Genomic DNA, 24,820 nt, shown 5'->3' with positions numbered 1-24,820 from the left:
GCTCAACTGAGCAAGAGGACAAGTACTTTAGAGTGTCTAGTTTGAGAAGCAGATGCCTCACAAGTCATCAACTGGCAGCTTCATTAAATAGTACCCGCAAAGGGCCTCCCGGGTGGCGCAGTGGTCTAGGGCACTGCATCGCAGTGCTAGCTGTGCCACCAGAGACTCTGGGTTCGCACCCAGGCTCTGTCCGGTAGAGATATCCTTGTCTCATCGCGCACTAGTGACTCCTGTGGCGGGCCGGGCGCAGTGCACGCTAACCAGGTTGCCAGGTGCACGGTGTTTCCTCAGACACATTGGTGCGGCTGGCTTCCGGGTTGGATGCGCGCTGTGTTAAGAAGCAGTGCGGCTTGGTTGAGTTGTGTTTCGGGGGACCCTTGGCTTTCGTCTCTCCCGAACCCGTACAGGAGTTGTAGCAATGAGACAAGATAGTAACTACTAACAATTAAAAAAAATAAAAAAATACAATAATTGTACCTGCAAAACACCAGCCTCCACGTCAACAGTGAAGAGGCGACTCCGGGATGCTGAGCTTCAAAGACAGACTGGCCAATAAAAAGAGAAATTTAAGATGGGCAAAAGAACAGTGGAACTCATCCAAAAGGCTTTGACTTCTCAAACACGTCAGAAAGCTGAGACGATATGACGCCCCATCATCTTATTAATTGAGGCACTTACTTAGATGCCAAGTTAAACTAGGCTTTGTGTTAACACACAATTCTGCGTTTTTCACTCAGGAAAAAAAATATAAAACGTATATAAGAAATATCTTGCTGCATAATTTCTGCTTGGTTTCAGACTCATTTGTGCTTCAGTTGCACTTCTGAAATCGGATGAGAATTCACTAACGGGCATTTTATCAGCAGATGTGGGGCTTCTTTTCTCCAGTACTTTTCTCAGTGTAGCCAGCCTATTTTTCTTTGTTAAAATGCAAGATTAACTTAAGCAAAACATTAGGAAATGTAGCTGGCTACATTCTTTCTGTGATAGGCCTGAACAGTTGAAATATGATGCCCATGCATTGTTTTTTCTAAAATGACCTTACTTTTTCATTGTAAGCTTATTTTCTTGTGTGGCTTCTCGCCAAATAGTGTTGCGTTTCTATTGTCATCTGATAAAAATGAAGTTATTTTATATCGAATGTGTTGCTCTAATGTAATTCCTGTGTCGGAAAACTATAGTTGCACGTCCTTAATCACTCTATTGAAGCAAAAAAACACTGTTTAATTTAAAACAATGCACAGCTGGACTCACCTGCTCCCGCTTTCTCCTGTTGTGCTGTTTACAAACAAACACGCGACTGACTCGACGGTGTTGGGGAACAAAGTCATAACGCGATCTGCTTTATCTCCTAACGCATTGCACGAGTTGACTGCATTTATTTCAAATGTATTGAAAATTGCCTGGTATTAAAAAAATCATGCCATGGCTATTTACAAATACCCCGATATACGGTATATCACCCAAGCCTAAACTACAGTACCCATCATCCATCATAACTATTCCACCACAGTCCTTCCTGTCATGTTTGTGTCACTCTGTCCCTTCTTAACCTCCACTGAGAAGAGACTTCCCCTGAAATCACAGTGAAAAGGCATTCCAACCCTGATCACTGTGATCTGTAGACTCATTCAGGTCTACGCATGGCTAGTTCTGAGTGCAGGAGTCTCCAAAACCTCTGAGACTCTTCCTTTCTCTCTCTCGCTCTTTCTTTTGCTCTCCCTCTCTCTCTCTGTCACTCTCCCCTGTCTGCTGTGTCATTGCCATGCTGCAACAGAACAGTGGCAATGCTGATTGCCCAGATCCCAGAGCTGTGTAATTGTATCCACTAATGACATGAGATTACCTATGATGGGCCTTGTGTTAGCCATAAATCAGCCTGCCTCTCTACCTGCCTGCAGATATTGTACCTCAACCTTGTTCAGCCAGACTGGATGTGTGAGCGCTACAGCCCAGTCCCTTCCTCATCAGCCCTGTTTTCTCCCTGAGTCATTGTGCCTAAGGCAGCCTCCCCTCTTCTCCTCTCCTCTTCCCCCCTACCCCCAGGCAGAGCAGCCACACTGAATTGAAATGTGCCTACTCAGCAACTAGCTAGCACCGTGCATACATCTCCAACACACTGACATAAGAACAGAGTCAGCTCAACACTTCTCCCTCCGCACTCACGTTCTTGTCCCCCGTCTACTATCTGTTTTCTCTGTGTCTCTCAGGCTCTGGAGAAGCACTGTCGTGTGGAGGGGGGCTACAGTGGAGTGCGGGACGTCTACGCCTCCAGCCCCAACCATGATGACGTCCAGCAGAGCTTCTACCTGGCCGAGACACTCAAGTAAGACACTCTAGTCACACACTGTCATTCTGCATAGAGGCATCTGGATACCGAGCATTACAACTTTCACCTTGCCTTTACATTTGAGTCATTTAGCAGATGCTCTTATCCAGAGTAACTTACAGTTAGTGCATTCATCTTAAGATGGCTGGGTGGAAGACCCACATATCACAGCGGTACCGGAGCGCCAAGTCTAGGTCCAAAAGGCTTCGTAACTAACAGCTTCTATCCCCAAGCCATAAGACTCCTGAACAGCTAATCAAATGGCTACCCAGACTATTTGCAGTGTCTCCCACCCCCAACCCAAATATTTTAGCTGCTGCTACTCTCTTTTTATTGGCTATGCGTAGTCACTACCTCTACCTACATGTACATATTACCTCAATTACCTCGACTAACCTGTACCCCCGCATATTGACTCTGTACCAGTCACCCCTGTATATAGCCTCGTTACTGTTATTTTACTGCAGCACTTTAATTATTTGTTACTTTTCTATTTTCTTCTTTTTTTACTATTTCAGTTTATTTTAGTAAATACTTTCATGACTTATTTTTCTAAAACTGCATTGTTGGTTAAGGGCTTGTAAGTAAGAATTTCACTGTAAGGTACACCTGTTGTATTTGGCACATGTGACAAATAAACTTTGATTTGATTTGAAGTAAGTACAGTTTTCCTCAATAAAGTAGCTATCAGCATAGTCCGAGCTAGTAAGAGGGGGAAAAGGACATCTAAGATCTGCTCTAGAATTTCATCACACCCTGAAAAACAGACGTCTCTTTATGTTGTATTCCTGACATTCAGTTTGTTTGAACACTTCAAAACAGATCAGAAGTAGAAAAATGTCCTTCCCCCACTGAGTACTCTACCTCTGTCTGTGCTGTGCCTGCGGGCCTCTGAGGAGAAACTACTGACGTCCTGGGTGTATTGTATTGTCACGGCCGGCTCAGACAGACAGGCAGGCAGTGTGCTGTGGACTACAGGGACCTCAGCAGTCTTCTCAGAGATAGCAGCAGTCACACACAGAGATAGATAAGAGGAGGCGGCAGGCAGGCAGGCAGACAGACAGAGCGCTTTTACTGAGCCCATTATACCCCCCTCTCAATTCAATTTCTCTCTGTCTCCTCTCCACTTTCATCATTGATAAGAGCAGAATGCCTGAGGAGTAGATGGACTATAGAATGGTGTATAAATGGATCTGTCTTTTTTACAGTCTAATCCTGGTCTGAGAGAGCATTAACCCCCCTCTCTATGGGTTCTGTTAAGTGTCATTGGTGTTGTTTTGTTTCTATTGAGGGTCAGTGGTGTTTTGTTTCTATTGAGGATCAGTGGTGTTTTGTTTCTATTGAGGGTCAGTGGTGTTTTGTTTCTATTGAGGGTCAGTGGTGTTTTGTTTATATTGAGGGTCAGTGGTGTTGTTTTGTTTCTATTGAGGATCAGTGGTGTTTTGTTTCTATTGAGGATCAGTGGTGCTTTGTTTCTATTGAGGGTCAGTGGTGTTGTTTTGTTTCTATTGCGGGTCAGTGGTGGTGTTTTGTTTCTATTGCGGGTCAGTGGTGGTGTTTTGTTTCTATTGAGGATCAGTGGTGTTTTGTTTCTATTGCGAGTCAGTGGTGTTGTTTTGTTTGTATTGCGGGTCAGTGGTGGTGTATTGTTTCTATTGAGGATCAGTGGTGTTGTTTTGTTTCTATTGAGGGTCAGTGGTGTTATTTTGTTTCTATTGAGGGTCAGTGGTGTTATTTTGTTTCTATTGAGGGTCAGTGGTGTTGTTTTGTTTGTATTGCGGGTCAGTGGTGGTGTATTGTTTCTATTGAGGATCAGTGGTGTTGTTTTGTTTCAATTTGGGGTCAGTGGTGTTATTTTGTTTCTATTGAGGGTCAGTGGTGTTATTTTGTTTCTATTGAGGATCAGTGGTGTTTTGTTTCTATTGAGGATCAGTGGTGTTTTGTTTCTATTGAGGGTCAGTGGTGTTTTGTTTCTATTGAGGGTCAGTGGTGTTTTGTTTCTATTGAGGGTCAGTGGTGTTATTTTCTTTCTATTGAGGATCAGTGGTGTTTTGTTTCTATTGAGGATCAGTGGTGTTTTGTTTCTATTGAGGGTCAATGGTGTTGTTTTGTTTCTATTGAGGATCAGTGGTGTTTTGTTTCTATTGAAGATCAGTGGTGTTTTGTTTCTATTGAGGGTCAATGGTGTTGTTTTGTTTCTATTGAGGATCAGTGGTGTTTTGTTTCTATTGAGGATCAGTGGTGTTTTGTTTCTATTGAGGGTCAGTGGTGTTATTTTGCTCCCCTCTTGTTGGAACCTTGTCACAGCACTCTGGTGTGACCTTATAGAGAGGTCATGGGCTCTGTGTCCCTGCTCTTCTTTGTGTCCCCGCTTTGCTCTGTGTCCCTCCCCTGCATGGCACTGCTCTGCCCCGGGGCTAGGTACGGTAGCCACAGCCACATCACCATGACACAGTGAGATAACAACAAGCTGCATGCAGGAGAGAGGGAGAGAAAGAAAGGGAAAGCGGGGTAGGAAGATGAAGAGAGAGATGGAAAGAGATGATAGGTTCAAGGTTGGGCTAGAGTAAGGATAAGAGGCTAAGTGAGGGAGGGAGACTTGCTTGACAGAAAAGTTAAATATGTTTTCACCCTCCTGTGCATTTAATAACTGTGCAGCACTTTGATGTTGGTGTTTATTTTCCTTTTGTGGTCAAACCCCCGGGCTAATCTGCCTCTCTGACTGATGCTGCTATGAAACGCTGTGTGAGTCCCACTGCTTAATAGTGCCGTTCAAACGTCTGTAGTATTTAATGGTGGTGGAAAGTGATGCAATTTGGCGAATAGGGTCTCCAGATCCCAGGCCTCCCCAAATGTCTCGTTTACTGATGCTTGCAAAATCCATCTATTAGACACTGGCTCTCCCTCACTCCCTACTTTCTTCCACTCCATTTTCTTTCTGCTTCTCTTTACCTCTCTCACCCTCTCTTCCTGTCTCCCCTCTCCTTTCTCCTCTCTCTCCTCCCTTTCTCCATTTATTTCTGCCTCATAGCCAGGGTCCTCCTCCTTCCTCTCTTAGAGTGAGGTCACATTAGTAATGATGACTCTGACAACAGTGTATATCTGGCTGTTTGCTTTGTCTCCTCCTGTTCCTTCCCAGAGAGGTGGACTGTGCTGTGGGCTTGTTGCCGTGGTCTACTGCATTAACATGTTCCCCCAGATCAAAAGCTAAGCACTTGTCAACATGAAGGGGCCCAAAAGCCCTCCCGATGTTCACTTTGTTCCCAGTATTAGGACACAAGACACTGTTAAAGAGGGATGCTATGCTGTTATTTTCCTTTTTTCATAATTCCTAGTGTAGTGCATTGGGGCTTTGAGTTTTGAGTAATCACTTGAGTTCTGAGAACACTGGGGGCTCACTGACTGTGATGGACTCAATGTTCCTCCCCCTAGCTGTTTCTTGATCTGGTAGGTCAGGTGTGGTTTAACTGTTGGGAGGAGTGCCTGGACTCTCCCACCCACGGCCTTTAATCATCCCTGTAACATCTGGAGCCACCTCTCCTTTCTCTCTCACTCTGTCTCATTCTCCATCTTTATTTATTTTGATTTCATCTTTATTTAACGAGGCAAGGCAGTTAAGAACAAATTCTTATTTACAATGACAGCCCACCAAAAGGCAAAAGGCCTCAATTAATTAAATAAATATAGGACAAAACACACATCACGACAAGATACACCACAACACTACATAAAGAGAGACTTAAAACAACAACACAGCATGGTAGCAACGCATGACAACACAGCATGGTAGCAACGCATGACAACACAGCATGGTAGCAACGCATGACAACACAGCATGGTAGCAACGCATGACAACACAGCATGGTAGCAACGCATGACAACACAGCATGGTAGCAACGCATGACAACACAGCATGGTAGCAACGCATGACAACACAGCATGGTAGCAACGCGTGACAACACAGCATGGTAGCAACGCATGACAACACAGCATGGTAGCAACGCATGACAACACAGCATGGTAGCAACGCATGACAACACAGCATGGTAGCGACACCACATGGCAGCAGCACAAAACATGGTACAACATCATTGGGCACAGACAACAGCATGAAGGCAAGAAGGTAGAGACAACAATACATCATGTGAAGCAGCCACAACTGTCAGTAAGAGTGTCCATGATTGAGTCTTTGAATCTCTCTCTCTGAACATGGAGTGGTGTCCGCAAGGTCACAGTGGGGACTCGGGGTGGGCATGGCGTAATCCGGTTCCAACAATTGTCACCTCTGTACCTGATTAAGGACGTGTAGGGTATAGATCCACCTCCACTCGTCCCCCAACCGTTGTTTCTGGAATCAACTTTTAATTTGCGACCGGTTCACTCGCAAAAACTTAATGCCGAGTGCGAAAGCTTTTGGCATGCGGTGACCAAGCTGCTGTTTTCTGCCAAAGGAAACAGAAATTGTTTAGTCTTTTGTCATTTTTATTTATTCATTGATTTGCATTGTTGGCTTGGCTCTCCCCAAGCTTGGCAGGGAAACATTGGCATGGGAGAGCTCCTGAACTGGTTGTTCCCTGAGTTGGTTTTGGGACGTGTCTTCGTTAGACCACCCCCGGCCCACCACCATCTCTGACACTCTCAGACATCTAGTAGATGTTGTCCATGACTGCTACAGTCAGAACTCAACGAGGAATTGAGGTTGTTGGTTTAAGTAAGTGGTCGGTCTGAGGTCCTCATGTTTTGTTGATCACATATGAGTGTTTGCGCTAAGTCTCTCTCTCTCTCTCTCTCTCTCTCTCTCTCTCCCTCTCTCTCTTTCTTTCTTTCTTTCTTTCTTTCTTTCTTTCTCTCTTCTCTCTCTCTCTTCTCTCTCTCTCTCTCTCTCTCTCTCTCTCTCTCTCTCTCTCTCTCTTTCTTTCTCTCTCTTCTCTCTCTCTCTCTCTATCTCTATCTCTCTCTCAGATACCTGTACCTGCTCTTCTCTGATGATGACCATCTTCCCTTGGAGCACTGGGTGTTCAACACCGAGGCCCACCCCCTCCCTGTCATTAGGAAGGAGATGACAGACAAGCCCAGCCAGCTGGAGTAGAGTGGTCCTCCTGGATCACCCCCTAACCCCTCCCACCACCAAACTCCTCTACCCCCTCCCCTTCTGAGCAGTGGGCGGAGCTGTCTCTTACTCCTCCCCCACCATGGGTGGAGCTCACCCAGGCAGGCCGCTTCCCTGGCAGACTGGACTCTCCTGTTTTGGAGTCCCTGACCAGACCAGATGGAACCGGACCGGCTGCCTGCCTCTCCACAGCCAGACTGCCCCCTACTGGGGACTGGGAGGAACCACCTCATCCAAGAGTTCTCCTCTTGTCATCTTGTAAAGATAGTCTGCATGCTCCCCCCTCCCAGTGCTGTAAATCTACCCTCCTCTGTGAGGAGAACAGGACACTGCGCTGTAAGATTTGCCGTCACTCCAAAAAAAGCCATACTGATTTGAAGAAAGCTTTGTCATTTATTTTCTTTCGTTCTTTCCACCATTTGAGGTATGTGTTTGTGGGTGTGACTGACAATAGATCAATGTCAATCAACATATCACATTTGTGTCGTTCATATCGTAAGTATGATTTTAGTCACACTTTAACAATGGACCATTTAGGTGGATTTCTGTTTAAGACCCAGAGCTTGGTTCTCACCTGCTTGATAGTCAAATCTTAACTAGTGCCTTTCAGTCTAATATGGTCTATCAAATAAGCAGTTCAGGCAAATGGCAAGGTTTTTAATTTAAACCGGTAGGTAGGTACCATCATTGTTCAGATGGCATGGTTGATTGAGTGCTTTGTCACCTCCTCTACCACACTGACATCTGGTGTTGAACACCAGTAATACACCTGTCCAGTCAGATGAGTGTAGCAGGTCCACATAGAGTATTAAAGGAGATGAAATACCTTGATGGGAAAAGACCTGCACTGAGAACAACCTCTGTTTCTATCTGTTCCCTTCCTCCTGAAGTATGGAACGTGTGGACAGTAGAGTTAATTCCTTCTACCAACATGTCATCAATTCATTCAGCCTTGTCCCCCACCCCCATCATCATGTTCCTTTGTTTTTTAATTGACAAAGTTGACATGTGCTTTGTTTTGTTTGTTTGTTCCTTTATTACAGGTGGTAGAGACATTCATCCATGTGATGTAAAATAGTTGCTTTGCTGTTAATTTATTCCATAGTACATAGGAAGGAAGGTTTGGCATCAGGCACCTTGGTTGCACTGTGGAGAGAATGGGCCCTGTGTTGTTGTTTAGGTGGATTATTTGGGAGACGGGAGGGAGACAAGGGCAGAATCAGACCAAGAATTTGGGAGTCAATCATATGTAACGAATGCATCGTATGAATGTACCATCAAATGTGAACTGAAGATTATTTTACCTTTTGTTGTTCTAAATTTGTTTGTTGAGATTTATTTTTTGTTCCTTTCTTCTGGACAGCACAAAGTGCTGAAACAATGTGTCGTGGTACCCAGAGCAATCTATTTAAAGAGGTGGGACATTGAGGTTCCTGCATTATGAGGCATTTACATGACACCCCATCATTCTATGGCAGCCATGTTAGTTCCCCATTTATGTTACATAGGGAATATTTAAATAATGATATGTAACGGAATGTCCAGGATAAGAGATATTCCTAGTTTGCCCAACTCTCTAAAATATATGGCTCTGGTGGTACCAATCAGAGGAAGCTGTTAGTCAGTTCGGAAGAAGAGGAAGCACAAAGAGGAGTTGTTTAGTTGTGTTGAAATGCAATGAGAAGATGCAAGGATGGTTGTATGTCCACTACACTGATGGCATACACTCACATATGAACATACATGCTGAATACTGTATAAAGACAAGATGATAAATACATCGAAGTGGTCACACTGTACATGCATATCGTATTCAGAAGTACACACTACAACACACTTATGAACATGGAAGCTTATGGACATTTTCAGGTGACCACAGGACCCATCAAACCACTCTGTTGTCTCATCATAAAGGCAAAGTTAAAGGGGAGCGGATTTGTATCAAAGTAGGTCTCGTGGTCCTGTTCTTCTGTAGTGTAAATCTTTCACAGTCAGGGGCCACTGATGTCCACATACAGTACATCTTATTGGGAAATAAACGGGGTAGGATCAAGAGGTCTTGAAGAAGGGCCTTCGTCATGGTTGAAGTCATTTTCTTACATTAGAGGATAGACCAGACAAGAGGTTTGAGAAGCTGATATCAGCCCACTACTGGAGCCAAACTCTGCTTTCTACAGCATTCTTTAAGACATAATAATAATACCTGTTTACCTTACTGGAGGAAGCAATGTTAATGAGAGAAACTGTGATATCCATGTAGGCTGACATCCCTACTACCTAGTTCAGTTCGGTAGCCATTCCGGCTCCAGGGAAGAGCGTCACTATACACTGTGATACACTGTAGATATGAAATTGCTGCATTCACCATCTCTGCACTGTCGGAGAGCCTAAGTGGTTCTCCTGACTGTTGCAGCTTTAGGGAGCAGCAGAGATTACTCGTAGTGATACTGAGAAACTTCAAGTCGCTGTAAAATGCTAAAACATGACATATGAACAATTTCCTTTCATCTTTGTTTCAGATATGCAGACTAGAAGACGTGCTGTTTATTTCAAATTGACTTTGTGGTTGAATATTGTGTTGATGATCTCTCACATTACAATGCCTTTTATTTGTGAATCTCTTGTTAATGGTTTTGTGAAACAACCTCAAATGTAAATGGTACAATAATGCTGATAATCATTCCATTGCACATAGTTTATTTTGGTTTATATGCAAGTTTAATTTTGTGAGGAATTGTTCTGTTCTGTTTTTTTGTGTGTGGTTTGTCATTGAAATGTAAATATTCCATTCTGGCAAATATGCCATTATACATTTATATAAATCTATGAGCTTAAATGATATTAAATGAGCAGCAAAATGTTTCATAAACTATATTTGTTACACTTCTATTGTGAATAAAACAATCTTTAATATCAAGCATTTTTGGGTGTTTTCATTCTGAAAAGACCTCGACATCATTTATATTAGTGCTTCCAGACCAGGTCAAATGTGTCTGACGGTCAATATGTGATTATCAGAGGAAATTCAGAACTGTCTCACACTCCGAATTCATTGAAAATCTTATATTTGACTGCCTCCCTGGCTTCATTTTCTATCTGTAATTTTGTAATGATTGGGATCCAAACCACTTCCAAGTGAAACTGTGTGTATAGCTATTATCCACTAGGTGGCAGAAGAGTATCAAAACCCTTTCAGTGTTAGCTTTTGTTGGCACAAAAAAAAAATCTCTTTTGGAATAGAGCGTCGCAGTGGAGGTGTCATAACACCCATAAAACCTAGCGGTCAAAAAGAGAAATGGTTCCAGTATTTTTTCCACCGCAAATTTTTCCCATATGAAATTTTATAAACACTTCAAATAAGGGCTGTGTTTTGTGTAGGCTTACCCTGGCGTGACGTTTTGATAACCATAAAAATCTCTCTCGGACAAGGTGACTTTTATCAATATAGTCCGAATGTAAGCTTGTGAGCATTGTTCTTAGGAGGCTAATGAATGTTAATTGTTCAGGGACATGGAGACCAATAATAGAAATGGCCGCTATTTCTCAAATAATCACTTAATAAATTGAATTGAGGTCCATCTAAAGCTAGGTAATGTACTGTATACAGTTGTGAACTAAGGACACAGGGTGGCAGCACAACCAAGAAATACACAGTAATAGCTATGAGGGATTTTGTCTATCCCTACACTGAACAAAAATATTAAACATGCCATATAAAGTGTTGGTCCCATGTTTCATGAGCTGAAATAAAACATCACAGAAATGTTCCATACACACAAAAATCTTATTTCTCTCAAATTATGTGAACAAATTTGTTTACATCCCTGTAAGTGAGCATTTCTCTTTTGCCAAGATAATCCATCCACCTGACAGGTGCGGCATATCAAGAAGCTGATTAAACAGCATGGTCATTACACAGGTGCACTTTGTGCTGGGGACAATAAAAGGCCACTCTAAAATGTGCAGTTTTGTCACACAACACAATGCCACATATGTCTCAAGTTTTGAGGGAGCGTGCAATTGGCATGCTGACTGCAGGAATGTCCACCAGAGCTAGAATATTGAATGTTAATTTCTCTACCATAAGCTGCATCCAACGTCATTTTAGATAATTTGGCAGTATGTCCAACTGCCCTCACAACCACAGACCACATGTATGCCATCGTGTGGGCGAGCAGTTTGCTGATGTCACCGTTGTGAAAATAGTGGCCCATGGTGGCGGTGGGGTTATGGTATAAGCTACAGACAACGAACATAATTGCATTTTATCAATAGCAACTTGTCATGGTGTCTCTGTGCATTCGAGTTCCTGAGGCCCATTGTCGTGCCATTCATCCACCGCCATCATCTCATGTTTCAGAATGACAATGCACAGCCCCATGTTGCAAGGATCTGTACACAAATACTGGAAGCTGCATACTCACCTGCATACTCTGCATACACACCTGCATACTCTGCATACTCACCAGACATGTCACCCATTGAGCATGTTTGGGATGCTCTGAATCGACATGTACAACATCGTGTTCCAGTTCCCGTCAATATCCAGCAACTTCGCACAGCCATTGAAGAGGAGGGGGACAACATTCCACAGACCACAATCTGATCAACTCTATGCGAAGGAGATGTCACAACAGATACTGAATGGTTTTCTGATCCACTTTTTTTTAAGGTATCTATATTCCCAGTCATGTGAAATCCATAGATTAACGCCTAATTTATTTATTTCTAGTGACTGATTTCCTGATATGAACTGTAACTCAGTAAAACCTTTGAAATTGTTGCATGTTGCATTTATATTTTTCAGTAAAGTTAACTATTTCCAACCTAGACCAACTAAATGTCTCTTTGGCCATATACTTGATATTTATAGCTGATTATGTATGTATATTAGTCCTTAGTGATCGTTTAATACTCATCCTCTGTACCTCTAAAGACTTGTCTACCTCAATGTCTGTTGTTCTACACATTTTCTATTATTTGTTGTTTGTTTTTGTGTGTTTTCTGGAGAGGTGAACCTCTGAATTGAAATACTCATTAAACATTTGCCCAGGAGGGGAAAATATGTGTATGCAGTATCACTGACACCGCGGGGCTGATATGAACTGTGCTCCAGCAGGGGCTGCTATGCATCAGTGTGTTGCCGCTCCATGGGTAGTGCTCTAATCTGGCAGCCACAGTCACACAGCTGTTGGAGCTACGGGGATTGACCGGGATTGCAGGCATTAGAGAGGATTAACCAGCATCCAGCAAAACTACTACTGATACAGTATATTGGAAATGCATTATTTTAGGCCTGATGTGAGCAATCAAAAGGTTATGAAAACAAACTAAGAGACACGTCAAACATTTTATGCTAGACTGGTGGTTGGATTCACACCTGTGCTTGACTAGACAATTCATTTGTATAGTTTATTTTTACTAATTGATGTTAAGTGAATACCTAAAAGTGAATTTTGGGACTTTCTTCAGTTTATTGATGATGTCCAGTTCTCCTTTTTCAGATACCCATTCTCCTTTCTCTCCTCTGCAGTCTAAATGTTGACTTGATTTATAACTGTCTAACTGTTCTACAGATCAGAGCCACCAGGGAAGCCACTCTCTTTCATTTTCTCCATGTTCTGAATATTGGTAAAAAAAAAAATACAAGACACTGCTGGTAATGAAATAGCTACGCAGAGAGACATTCAGTATATCATCTGCTGAATGTGTATCTTATTTGCAAATTGCTTTTTGAAGAAGTCAATTTCATGTGTATTTCCTTTATGCAAATCAGCATGGAGCTTATTCTGTGTTTGCTGTCAGGTTACAGCCCGTGTCCCACTGAGTCTGGGATGAAGCCGAGGATGCTTTCCTGTGGCGTTCCTATTGGATGAGGCTCCGAGAAGGAGTGGGGAGGACAGGGAGGGAGGTTGCTTTTTGAGGGAGGAGTGTGTACTGTGTGGTATCTAGACCAGAATGGCTAAGGCTCAGTTCACACCATGACACAGCAGCGATCTGAGAGAGCTAATAGAGTTCAGCAGATTATTGGGACGACTTGGGGGAAATGAATAGATTATGCACATTGAGATGACTCATGCTGCCTGGCAGGCAGCTCTCATGTAGGTAGGGATTTGTGTTGGGACTTGGGGATACGTGTGAAGTAACTGTCAGTGTTTTATTAGAGGTCTGTGCTTTACTGTCTCTGTTGTTATCTATGAATATTACAGTTTTCATCTTCGTCCTGTGTTCTGAGCGCCTAATATAATCCGTCACAGCCTTCCAGTCTCTGCAGGACACACACATGCATACACACACGCCCTCCAGGGCACACGATCCATCCTAAACAGCATCCTGGGTAATAAAACACCCCAGGGCTCTCTCCATCTGTTTTAGCTTCAGTGCTTTTTTGAACCTCTGCCCTGTGCTCTAGAGGACAGCATACTAAGATTATCGAAGGGACCAGGAAGAGAAAGGATAAATAAACAGGGAACAGTGACATTTGATGAGACCTTGGTGCCTGACAGATAAATTAAATGCCTATTCATGTCTTAATATTTGATGACTATTCTGCTATAATGTGCTGAGAAATGAGAGACAGGGAGACCTTATGTTTTATTAGGACCAAAGCAGAAAATTCTGCTGGAAGATGTTCTGAGCACAACTTTCATTTGACCATGTCCACCCATGGGCTGTTTCAGCCCAATCAATTATTGGAGTGATGTGTTAATTGGATGAGTTGAGTCTGCAGCTCTATCATGGCATCAATTAGCAATGACCTCATCTATGTCGACAAGGGGCCATAGACAGGGTGCGTCGCAATGTACATTCAAAATGAGTGGAGTCACGAGCTCAGATCACAACTCACAATCAGTCCTCCTCTGACTGCCGATGAGAACAGGGTACTGAGAGACAGACAGAAGTATGTTTCCTTACAATACCACCTTAACCAATATTAAAAGTTCCACCCTCTCTTAAGGTTGGGGACAAACCACCAGCTGAGTAATGGACACAGTTCTCCAGTTAACAAGATAGATGGTGGTGCCAGTAGTAATTAGATGATCACCAGATTCACCAGACTTCAGCTAATTGTCCCCTCTGAATGTGATGAGTGGGGAGAGAGCTGTGTGTCAGGGCACCGTGTGAGCTGTTCCGTCCATGGAAGAGATGGAGGAATGAGACCGTCACACTTGTCTTGCTGACAGACCCCAGATAGTGTGCCAGCTATAAGGGTGGGCTACGCCTGTGGTTGTGTGTCCTAGATACTGAAGCAGCATTGTGGCATTCTGCTCTGACCACAGTGTTGGAATGGCATGCATCATGGGCCAACGGCACTGCTGTCTGTCTGTCTCTCTCTCACTCTATCTATATAAACTCAGCAGAAAAAGAAACGTCCCTTTTTCAGGGCCGTGTCTTTCAATGATAATTCATAATAATTCAAATAACTTCACAGATCTTCATTATAAATGGTTTAAACACTGTTTCCCATGCTTGTTCAATGAACCATAAACAATTAATGAACATGTACCTGTGGAACGGTCGTTATGACACTAACAGCTTACAGACGGTAGTCAATTAAGGTCACATTTATGAAAACTTAGGACACCAAAGAGGTCTTTCTACTGACTCAGAAAAACACCAAAAGAAAGTTGCCCAGGGTCCCTGCTCATCTGCGTGAACGTGCCTTAGGCATGCTGCAAGGAGGCATGAGGACTGCAGATGTGGCCAGAGCAATAAATGGCAATGTCCATACTGTGAGACGCCTAAGACAGCGCTACAGGAAGGCAGGACGGATAGCTGATTGTCCTCGCAGTGGCAGACCATGTGTAACAACACCTGCACAGGATCGGTACATTCGAACATCACACCCGCGGGACAGGTACAGGATGGCAACATCTGCCCGAGTTACACCAGGAATGCACAATCGCTCCATCAGTGTTCAGACTGTCCGCAATAGGCTGGGAGAGGCTGGACTGAGGGCTTGTAGGCCTGTGGTAAGGCAGGTCCTCACCAAACATCACCGGCAACAATGTTGCCTATGGGCACAAACCCACCATCGCTGGACCAGACACAAAAAGTGTCCTTCACTGACGAGTTGCGGTTTTGTCTCATCAGGGGTGATGGTCGGATTCGCCTTTATCATCAAAGGAATGAGCGTTACATAGAGGCCTGTACTCTGGAGCGGGATCCGATTTGGAGGTGGAGGGTCCATCTTGGTCTGGGGCGGTGTGTTACAGCATCATCGGACTGAGCTTGTTGTCATTGCAGACAATCTCAACGCTGTGCGTTACAGGGAAGACATCTTCCTCCCTCATGTGGGACCCTTCCTGCAGGCTCATCCTGACATGACCCTCCAGCATGACAATGCAACCAGACATACTGCTCATTCTGTGTGTGATTTCCTGCAAGACAGGAATGTCAGTGTTCTGCCATGGCCAGCGAAGAGCACGGATCTCAATCCCATTGAGCACATCTGGGACCTGTTGGATCGGAGGGTGAGGGCTAGGGCAATTCCCCCCAGAAATGCCCGGGAACTTGCAGGTGCCTTGGTGGAAGAGTGGGGTAACATCTCACAGCAAGAACTGGCAAATCTGGTGCAGTCCATGAGGAGGAGATGCACTGCAGTACTTAATGCAGCTGGTGGCCACACCAGATACTGACTGTTACTTTTGATTTTGACCCCCCCTTTGTTCGGGGACACATTATTCCATTTCTGTTAGTCACATGTCTGTGGAACTTGTTCAGTTTATATCTCAGTTGTTGAATCTTGTTATGTTCATACAAACATTTACACATGTTATGTTTGCTGAAAATAAATGCAGTTGACAGTGAAAGGATGTTTCTTTTTTGCTGAGTTTATATGTGAGTTTAGCAATCCTTTTATTTTGCTCTCTCTCTCTCTCTCTCGCTCTCTCTCTGCATGTTTCATGTCATCCCCTAAGGAGACCCAGTGACAGACTCTCAGAGAACATAGAGTGCAAGAGGAGAATTAATATGCATGCAGTTGTCCATAGAGGGTGTGTGTTTGTTTGCAGTGGTTAAATTGAGCAGGAGCTACCTGGAAGCTGGTTCCTGCACCATGAGTCAAATATTTCCCCAATATTCCCTTATATAATCCTAACCCTACTTTCATGTCCACATCCATGCTCAACCCTCACCCTAACCATAACCTAACCCAGGCGTGTTTGTGAGTGTTAGTGTGTGCGTGAGCGTATGTGCGTCCATCTGCTTCATAATGTAGCAGATTTGGTAAAAGCTAAGAGTGGCAATGTCTTACACCAGGGACCTGGCACTGGAACAGAGCATCATGACCTGTTGGCAGCGTCACACAGTGCTGAGTAATGCTTCATGGTCCCATCATCTTGACATTTGCCCAAAGTGCAGAGAGCTGTACACATGCATTATTCATCGCTGTGCAAGTGTCCCTTGTAGAACAGGAGGCTGGTGAGGGGAGGACGGCTTCAATTAATTCCATTTCAGCCATTACTATTAAGGTACCACCTGTGCATTGTGGTGACATGACATACAACCAAATATTTCAACGAGGCGTGTGCACACTGCCATATTATCATGAAAACAAAACTTAATTAATATGATGCTCCCTTCATATTTAAGTGTGCATTTTAACTGAAAAATGTGGAAGTCATACCGAGGGTGTCTCCTCATCCCTGTCAGGAGACCATGTTATGGGGAGTTGGACCCTGTGACGGTTGCTTTGAAGTTTGACGTCGTCCCCTGGTGTGTCACAGGAGAGCCTCCTCTGCTCACACAGACCTACAACAGCTTTGGTGCTGAGAGGACTGGGGCTGTGTAAGGAAGTACCACAGACAACAGTTTGGGACTGCTCCAGCTACTATTTTGATTATATTTATTCTGTAATTAGGTGGGGGAATCCCCCATGTTCCACTCCCAGCAACATAGATATTGTTAACCTGTACGTACACATGTAGGAATGCATTGGCTGTGTTATGGTGAATCTTCATTAGAGCAGTAGTAGTGTGTTTCATTGCAAGTACATTTTCCCTCAAATAATTGTATCTCCCAAGATGATTTTCATGACTAGACAATCTATTGTTATTATGGGGACATGTGTCATATTGTACATTAGGCCAGAAGAAACGCTTGAATCCATTTATGACCAAAAATGCTGCGATCATAAAAAATATTTTGTCAATGCACAATGCACTGTATGCCCTCTCTATCAATCAAGCAATCAAACTGCATCTATATAAATCTCGAACAGTTCCCAGGAGCCTTGTAATCGGGGAGGGTGTGCATTATATTGAGTCTTAAGAAAGCCCCAACTCGCTCTTCCATAGAATGTCCTTTTTCAGCAATCCTCTAAGTAACCGTACAATACCCTCTCCAGGCAGGCACCATTAGTAATGGTATAGGAGATTCCATCTCTCTGGTACTGGCCATGGACAATGCTTGCCCTTTGGATAGTATAATCAATCCGACATAGTTTGCTGTTGCATTGTAGTTTTGTACCAACCTTGAATAAATTCACTGCAGATCACAATCCTGATGTGATGAGATGCTTATTAACTGAGTGATGTTAGGAAACACATTTTCTTCATGCTTTCCTGCTATTACATAACAGTTAGTGCTATCTGGGATGTTTGGGACTTCCCTACCCTTAACCCTATCCCTAACCGTAACCCCTACCTTTAATCATAACCATTTCCTAAACCCTTACCTTAACCTTTTACATTTCAACGTCAATGACGTGACGTCAGAGTAAGGACGTCCCAAGGATGCCATTTAGGCTGTTCCATCACATAACCTCTCCCTTGCAAATGAATGACACAGAGCCATCTGGAGAAAATCAAAGGCAACCTGCCCAGACATGACCAGTGGAATCCTGATTACCTCTGTGTTCAGGCCTGGCCCGAGAGAAATTAGCTCTCTCCATCACTGGAGTGGCTGTGCTGCTGACCAAGGTGAGGTGAGATGATTGCTCAGTTCGATGAGTATCACTGGTTCATGCAGGCAGATGAGGAAGGTGGATAAGTAGCATTGATGCCACTCTCTAAAGGCTCATAGCAGCAGCTGTACAGCAGCAGTATATCATCTTCAGTACAGGGCCTTTTCAGTCAGGCACTGGGAGAGCAGCCATCGTCTTGGCAATCCTTCCACACCCTTTGTGTGCTGCCTCACCCAAGAGGTTGATCACTTGCATTTAACCAGAGGGCAGTGGGGTCAGTTGTTGGAGTATGCTGGGGTTAGTCTGTGGGTCCTGTAAATGTCAGCACCGGGACAAAGATGACAGATGTCACACCTGTCTGGTGCAAACCACTGGAACTCACATCCGGAGGGAACTATCACAGCACACAGCACAAAGCACAGACTAACTGATGAGTCCACAAGGTTGAAGCAGGGACCCCATGAATCGTCTAGAGGTCCTGGAGAAAATGTACAGTGTACAAGACTGGAAAGGCTGGAGAAATGTCTGCCACTTACTTTTTATGTTAACACCGTGACCTTTCAGGGTCAGCTGTCACATGAGTTGATGCTGGAGAGACGAAGCAGGTACAGGGAGTCAAACATTTAATGAGGAACGGACATGGAACGAGACAGGAACAGCGTGAGCAAACTAGTAATACAGACAAAAAACAATTCATGCAGAAGCGGGGAACAGAGCTGGAGAACTGACAAATATAGGGGAGGTAACAACAGATGATGAGGGAGTCCAGGTGAGTCCAATATTGCTGATGCGTGTGACAAGGGAAGGCAGGTGTGCGTAATGGAGGATAGGAGATGATAGGCAGTCTGGCACCCTCAAGCGCCCGGGGGGGCAGACATGACACCAGCTGCAGCACATTCACAAGCTATTGGCTACCAACGGATCAGTGCAGTGCCAATCAGACTGTCCTATCATCCAAGGACCGAGCCAGGTTCCTCCTATAGAGAGAAATATTGTAGTAATGGTGTCTTTTTGTAGGCACTAACTTCACCATGACTCGGCGGTCAAAGCCTATTTGTTTTTGGAGGGTTTTTGGATATATGCAGAAAATAAGGTCTGCCGTAAACACAAACTTAGGCGATCTTATACGTTACATTCTATGGGATTATCAGCTAACGTCACTTTTTGTGAATTTTTAAGCATTTACATAATCACATTAAGGAAATAAAGGCTTCATAATTCATAAAGGCCATGTTAACTGTGATATTATCTCATAAGCTTGTAGTCTATTAACCTCAGACCTTATTTTCAGTGTTTATCCCAAATACCATTCATTCCCCCACAGGAATGGCTGAACGAACCAGAACTAACTCATTTCCTTTTTAAGGACTACAAGCTGGTGAGCTCTATGGGGAAATAAATGACGAAAATAAGGCCTGTGGTTAACACAAGCTTAAGAGATCTTATACGTTATGTTCTGTGAGATAATCTTTATCAGCTAAGATCACTTTTTATGTAATCAAAATAAGCACATAAAGGCTTCATATTTCATTAAAGTCATGTCAAATGACTTATATTATCTCAATGAACAATTGTATAAACTCTCCTAAGCCTGTGTTAACCTCAGACCTTATTTCAGCATTTATCATAGAAATCACATTTCTGTTTTTTAGGACTACAAGCTAGCAAACTCTAACTCTGTTCCATTGTAACAACAACACTGGCTAGGGTGCATGACTGTTTCTGCAATTGGGAACGCTAACATGACAGAAGGCAATGAATCATTTTGTCTGAATAGTTGCATTATTCCTTATTTCTGGCAAATCCTACTGCTAGTGAAGACTCCCTGATGTTTCTGCTCTAATGTGATGAATAGGACTGAATCATTGTGACTACTGAATGGGCAATGAGCGATGTCTGACGTGCACGGGATGCATGTCCCAGAGGCAACGCGTTCTCTATGGAAACCATCACTACACTTCCATCAGTTGATTGAAGCCTCTTATCTCCCACAATTTTCTTATAGATATACTGTAGATTAAAGTGGTTGGCCATAATGCAGTATATTCAGCCCAATACCATGTATACTGTACTGTGTTGCTGTATCAAAGCTTAGTGGGCCTAGTGTTTCGCGGTTATGGCCTTCATTATGTTTGATTGCCAATCCACACGTTAAATGAATATGAAAGCAAGAGTCTTTGAAAGTAATCTAGTTCATCACGAGGAAGCAGCAAGTTAACCCATGACTAGCTTGTCTATCTGTCTGTGTGTGTGTGTGTGTGTGTGTGTGTGTGTGTGTGTGTGTGTGTGTGTGTGTGTGTGTGTGTGTGTGTGTGTGTGTGTGTGTGTGTGTGTGTGTGTGTGTGTGTGTGTGTGTGTGTGTGTGTGTGTGTGTGTGTGTGTGTGTGTGTGTGTGTGTGTGTGTGTGTACTTGCGTGCATAGAATAAAAACCCTCTCCCTTGTTGGAACCCTCCTTTTAGAGAATAACAATGAAGTGCAGTTCATCATTCCCTTTTCTGCTCTAGACAGAATCCATACTCCCCGGTGTGTCTCTCTACTGCACCAGAATCCATACTCCCCGGTGTGTCTCTACTGCACCAGAATCCATACTCCCCGGTGTGGCTCTCTACTGCACCAGAATCCATACTCCCCGGTGTGTCTCTCTACTGCACCAGAATCCATACTCCCCGGTGTGGCTCTCTACTGCACCAGAATCCATACTCCCCGGTGTGTCTCTCTACTGCACCAGAATCCATACTCCCCGGTGTGTCTCTACTGCACCAGAATCCATACTCCCCGGTGTGGCTCTACTGCACCAGAATCCATACTCCCCGGTGTGGCTCTCTACTGCACCAGAATCCATACTCCCCGGTGTGGCTCTCTACTGCACCAGAATCCATACTCCCCGGTGTGGCTCTCTACTGCACCAGAATCCATACTCCCCGGTGTGGCTCTACTGCACCAGAATCCATACTCCCCGGTGTGGCTCTACTGCACCAGAATCCATACTCCCCGGTGTGGCTCTCTACTGCACCAGAATCCATACTCCCCGGTGTGGCTCTCTACTGCACCAGAATCCATACTCCCCGGTGTGGCTCTCTACTGCACCAGAATCCATACTCCCCGGTGTGGCTCTCTACTGCACCAGAATCCATACTCCCCGGTGTGGCTCTCTACTGCACCAGAATCCATAATCCCCGGTACACATCACGGGCAAACTGAAATGGTCCACCCACACAAACAGCATGGTGAAGAAGGCATAACAGCGACTCTCCAACCTCAGGAGGCTGAAGAAATTTGGCTTGTCATCTAAAACTACTCACAAACTTTTACAGATGCACAATCGAGAGCATCCTGTCGGACTGTATTTTACACCAGCTACTGCATCCTGCCTATGCCGCATGCCATCGCTCATCCATATATACATATTCTATTCATCCCTTTACATTTGTGTGTATAAAGTAGTTGTTGTGAATTTGTTAGATTACTTGTTAGATATTACTGCATAGTCGGAACTAGAAGCACAAGCAATTCGCTACACTCGCATTAACATCTGCTAACCATTTGTATGTGACCAAAATAATTTGATTTGATTTGAGCAATAAAACTGCAGCTATATAAATCTCTAACAGCATCTCTCTCCTGCACCAGAATCAATCATCCCTGGTGCATCTCTCTAATGCACCAGAATCAATCATCCCTGGTGCATCTCTCTCCTGCACCAGAATCAATAATCCCTGGTGCATTTCTCTACTGCACCAGAATCCATAATCCCCGGTGCATCTCTCTACTGCACCAGAATCCATAATCCATACTGCCTGGTGCATCTCTCTCCTGCTCCAGAATCCATAATCCCCGGTGCATCTCTCTCCTGCTCCAGAATCCATAATCCCCGGTGTGTCTCTACTGCACCAGAATCCATACTCCCCGGTGTGGCTCTCTACTGCACCAGAATCCATACTCCCCGGTGTGTCTCTACTGCACCAGAATCCATACTCCCCGGTGTGTCTCTACTGCACCAGAATCCATACTCCCCGGTGTGTCTCTACTGCTCCAGAATCCATACTCCCGGTGTGGCTCTCTACTGCACCAGAATCCATACTCCCCGGTGTGTCTCTACTGCTCCAGAATCCATACTCCCCGGTGTGTCTCTACTGCACCAGAATCCATACTCCCCGGTGTGTCTCTACTGCACCAGAATCGATAATCCCCGGTGCATCTCTCTCCTACTCCAGAATCCATAATCCCCGGTGCATCTCTCTACTGCACCAGAATCCATAATCCCCGGTGTATCTCTCTCCTGCTCCAGAATCCATAATCCCCGGTACATCTCTCTCCTGCTCCAGAATCCAGAATCCAGAATCCGTGGTGCATCTCTCTCCTGCTCCAGGATCCATAATCCGCGGTGTATCTCTCTCCTGCTCCAGAATCCATAATCCCCGGTGCATCTCTCTCCTGCTCCAGAATCCATAATCCCCGGTGCATCTCTCTCCTGCTCCAGCATCCATAATCCCCGGTGTATCTCACTCCTGCTCCAGAATCCATAATCCCCGGTGTGTCTCTACTGCACCAGAATCCATACTCCCCGGTGTGTCTCTACTGAACCAGAATCGATAATCCCCGGTGCATCTCTCTCCTACTCCAGAATCCATAATCCCTGGTGCATCTCTCTACTGCACCAGAATCCATAATCCCCGGTGTATCTCTCTCCTGCTCCAGAATCCATAATCCCCGGTGCATCTCTCTCCTGCTCCAGAATCCATAATCCCCGGTGCATCTCTCTACTGCACCAGAATCCATAATCCCCGGTGTATCTCTCTCCTGCTCCAGAATCCATAATCCCCGGTGCATCTCTCTCCTGCTCCAGAATCCATAATCCGCGATGCATCTCTCTCCTGCTCCAGAATCCATAATCCGCGGTGTATCTCTCTCCTGCTCCAGAATCCATAATCCCCGGTGCATCTCTCTCCTGCTCCAGAATCCATAATCCCCGGTGCATCTCTCTCCTGCTCCAGAATCCATAATCCCCGGTGCATCTCTCTCCTGCGCCAGAATCCATAATCCCCGGTGTATCTCACTCCTGCTCCTGAATCCATAATCCCCGGTGTATCTCTCTCCTGCTCCAGAATCCATAATCCCCGGTGTATCTCTCTCCTGCTCCAGAATCCATAATCCCCGGAGCATCTCTCTCCTGCACCAGATTTCTCATCTGTCTTCACAGTGCCAGTGATTTTGATCGGGCCACATTTTTAGCAGTCCCCATGCCTCTCCTAATGTTCCAACAAAACAGCACAAGAGATGCCTCAGTCAGAGCAGACTGTTAAATTATGAATCAACAGAAAGTTAAATGAGAATGTGGCCTATTTACAAATCACCAGAATCAACACGGCTCCAAGTGGCTGCTCGGGGCTCCAAACCACAAGGCCTACAGTATGTCTGAATCCTATTCCAAGATCACAAAGTAACAAGCCATCCGAACCCTGGATCAAATGCTTTCACCTCACATTGTACTCTCAAAGATCGTTTCATTCTCTACAACTAGAGTATTGATGTTTTTCCATGTCATGGTTTTTGTGCCAGCCATGTCTCTATGCCTCTTAAGGACAATCTACCCGATTCCCCCATGATGTTTCTCCCAGTCCTTTTAGCTGTTTCCCTCCACAGACAGGAGGCACAGAGACAGTGGATAAAGAGCCAGGGAGAATTCCGCTGTGATCTTTTAGGCTGTATTGATTTGAAGGAACCTACCCAGGTGTCTCAAATATCCTAGGGCTGTGCTGTTAACCTTGATGACATAACATGATGATGTTGTAGTAAAGCAGCAAAGTGAGTTTTAAAACCTCTTCGATGTAAAGTCCCCTCTTTTGGAGACCTGCGTGGTCTTGATATTGGTTTTACCTATAAATCGATATGTGGACACCATAGATCGAAATGGATTGCATTGAGTGGTAGCCCTGATTCTCACGGACACAGGAAGATGTCTCTTCTGCCTGTGTGAAATATGATGTGGAATCTGACTCCAATTGAAGCTGGGATGTCCTTCTGACTGTCCATCAACCCCTTGCTGAACCCTATGTCACAGCCACGAACAATTCATATGCCTGGAATCCTTCTCATAGTGCAGCAGGAGAGAGTGGGTTCGTCACTGTAGCACATTCAGAGATCGATTTACAGCCAGTAATCAAAAATATTGAATTGATTTTAAACAGAAAACACTTTCTGTTTGTCATAGATGGACAATATTAATATGAGATGAAAGGCTGGTTCCTAATGAGTTCAGGAGGCCAAGCTAGAGCTCTGTGAGACATTCACAGGAATCAACAGAGACCTTAAGAAAATATACACGTTTTCTCTAACACTAAATATATAAATATGTATTTTACAGTTATAAGCAGAGGTGAAAGTAGATTTGATTTCTTACCAATACTTAACACCCAACGCACAAACATTTCTTTTCATACGACAAAAATGACAGGGTAGCCTACTCTGCTGACA

General features: G+C 44.4%; 1 protein-coding gene across 1 annotated transcript in view; it reads left to right on the top strand.

The window, feature by feature from the left end:
- Positions 1 to 10,356, top strand: part of LOC118398686 (mannosyl-oligosaccharide 1,2-alpha-mannosidase IA-like) — a 169,735-nt gene extending 159,379 nt beyond the window's left edge. The window contains exons 11-12 of the mRNA XM_035794262.2: positions 2,211 to 2,326; positions 7,292 to 10,356. Coding sequence (XP_035650155.2) covers positions 2,211 to 2,326; positions 7,292 to 7,418 — 243 coding nt within the window. The 3' untranslated portion in view covers positions 7,419 to 10,356. The remainder of the gene's footprint in view (positions 1 to 2,210; positions 2,327 to 7,291) is intronic.
- The last annotated feature ends 14,464 nt before the right edge of the window (positions 10,357 to 24,820 follow it).

The sequence above is a fragment of the Oncorhynchus keta genome, chromosome 19 (assembly GCF_023373465.1).
Source record: "Oncorhynchus keta strain PuntledgeMale-10-30-2019 chromosome 19, Oket_V2, whole genome shotgun sequence".
NCBI lineage: Eukaryota > Metazoa > Chordata > Actinopteri > Salmoniformes > Salmonidae > Oncorhynchus > Oncorhynchus keta.
Note: the sequence above shows the minus strand (reverse complement) of the source record. Positions and strands in the feature narration are given on the sequence as shown.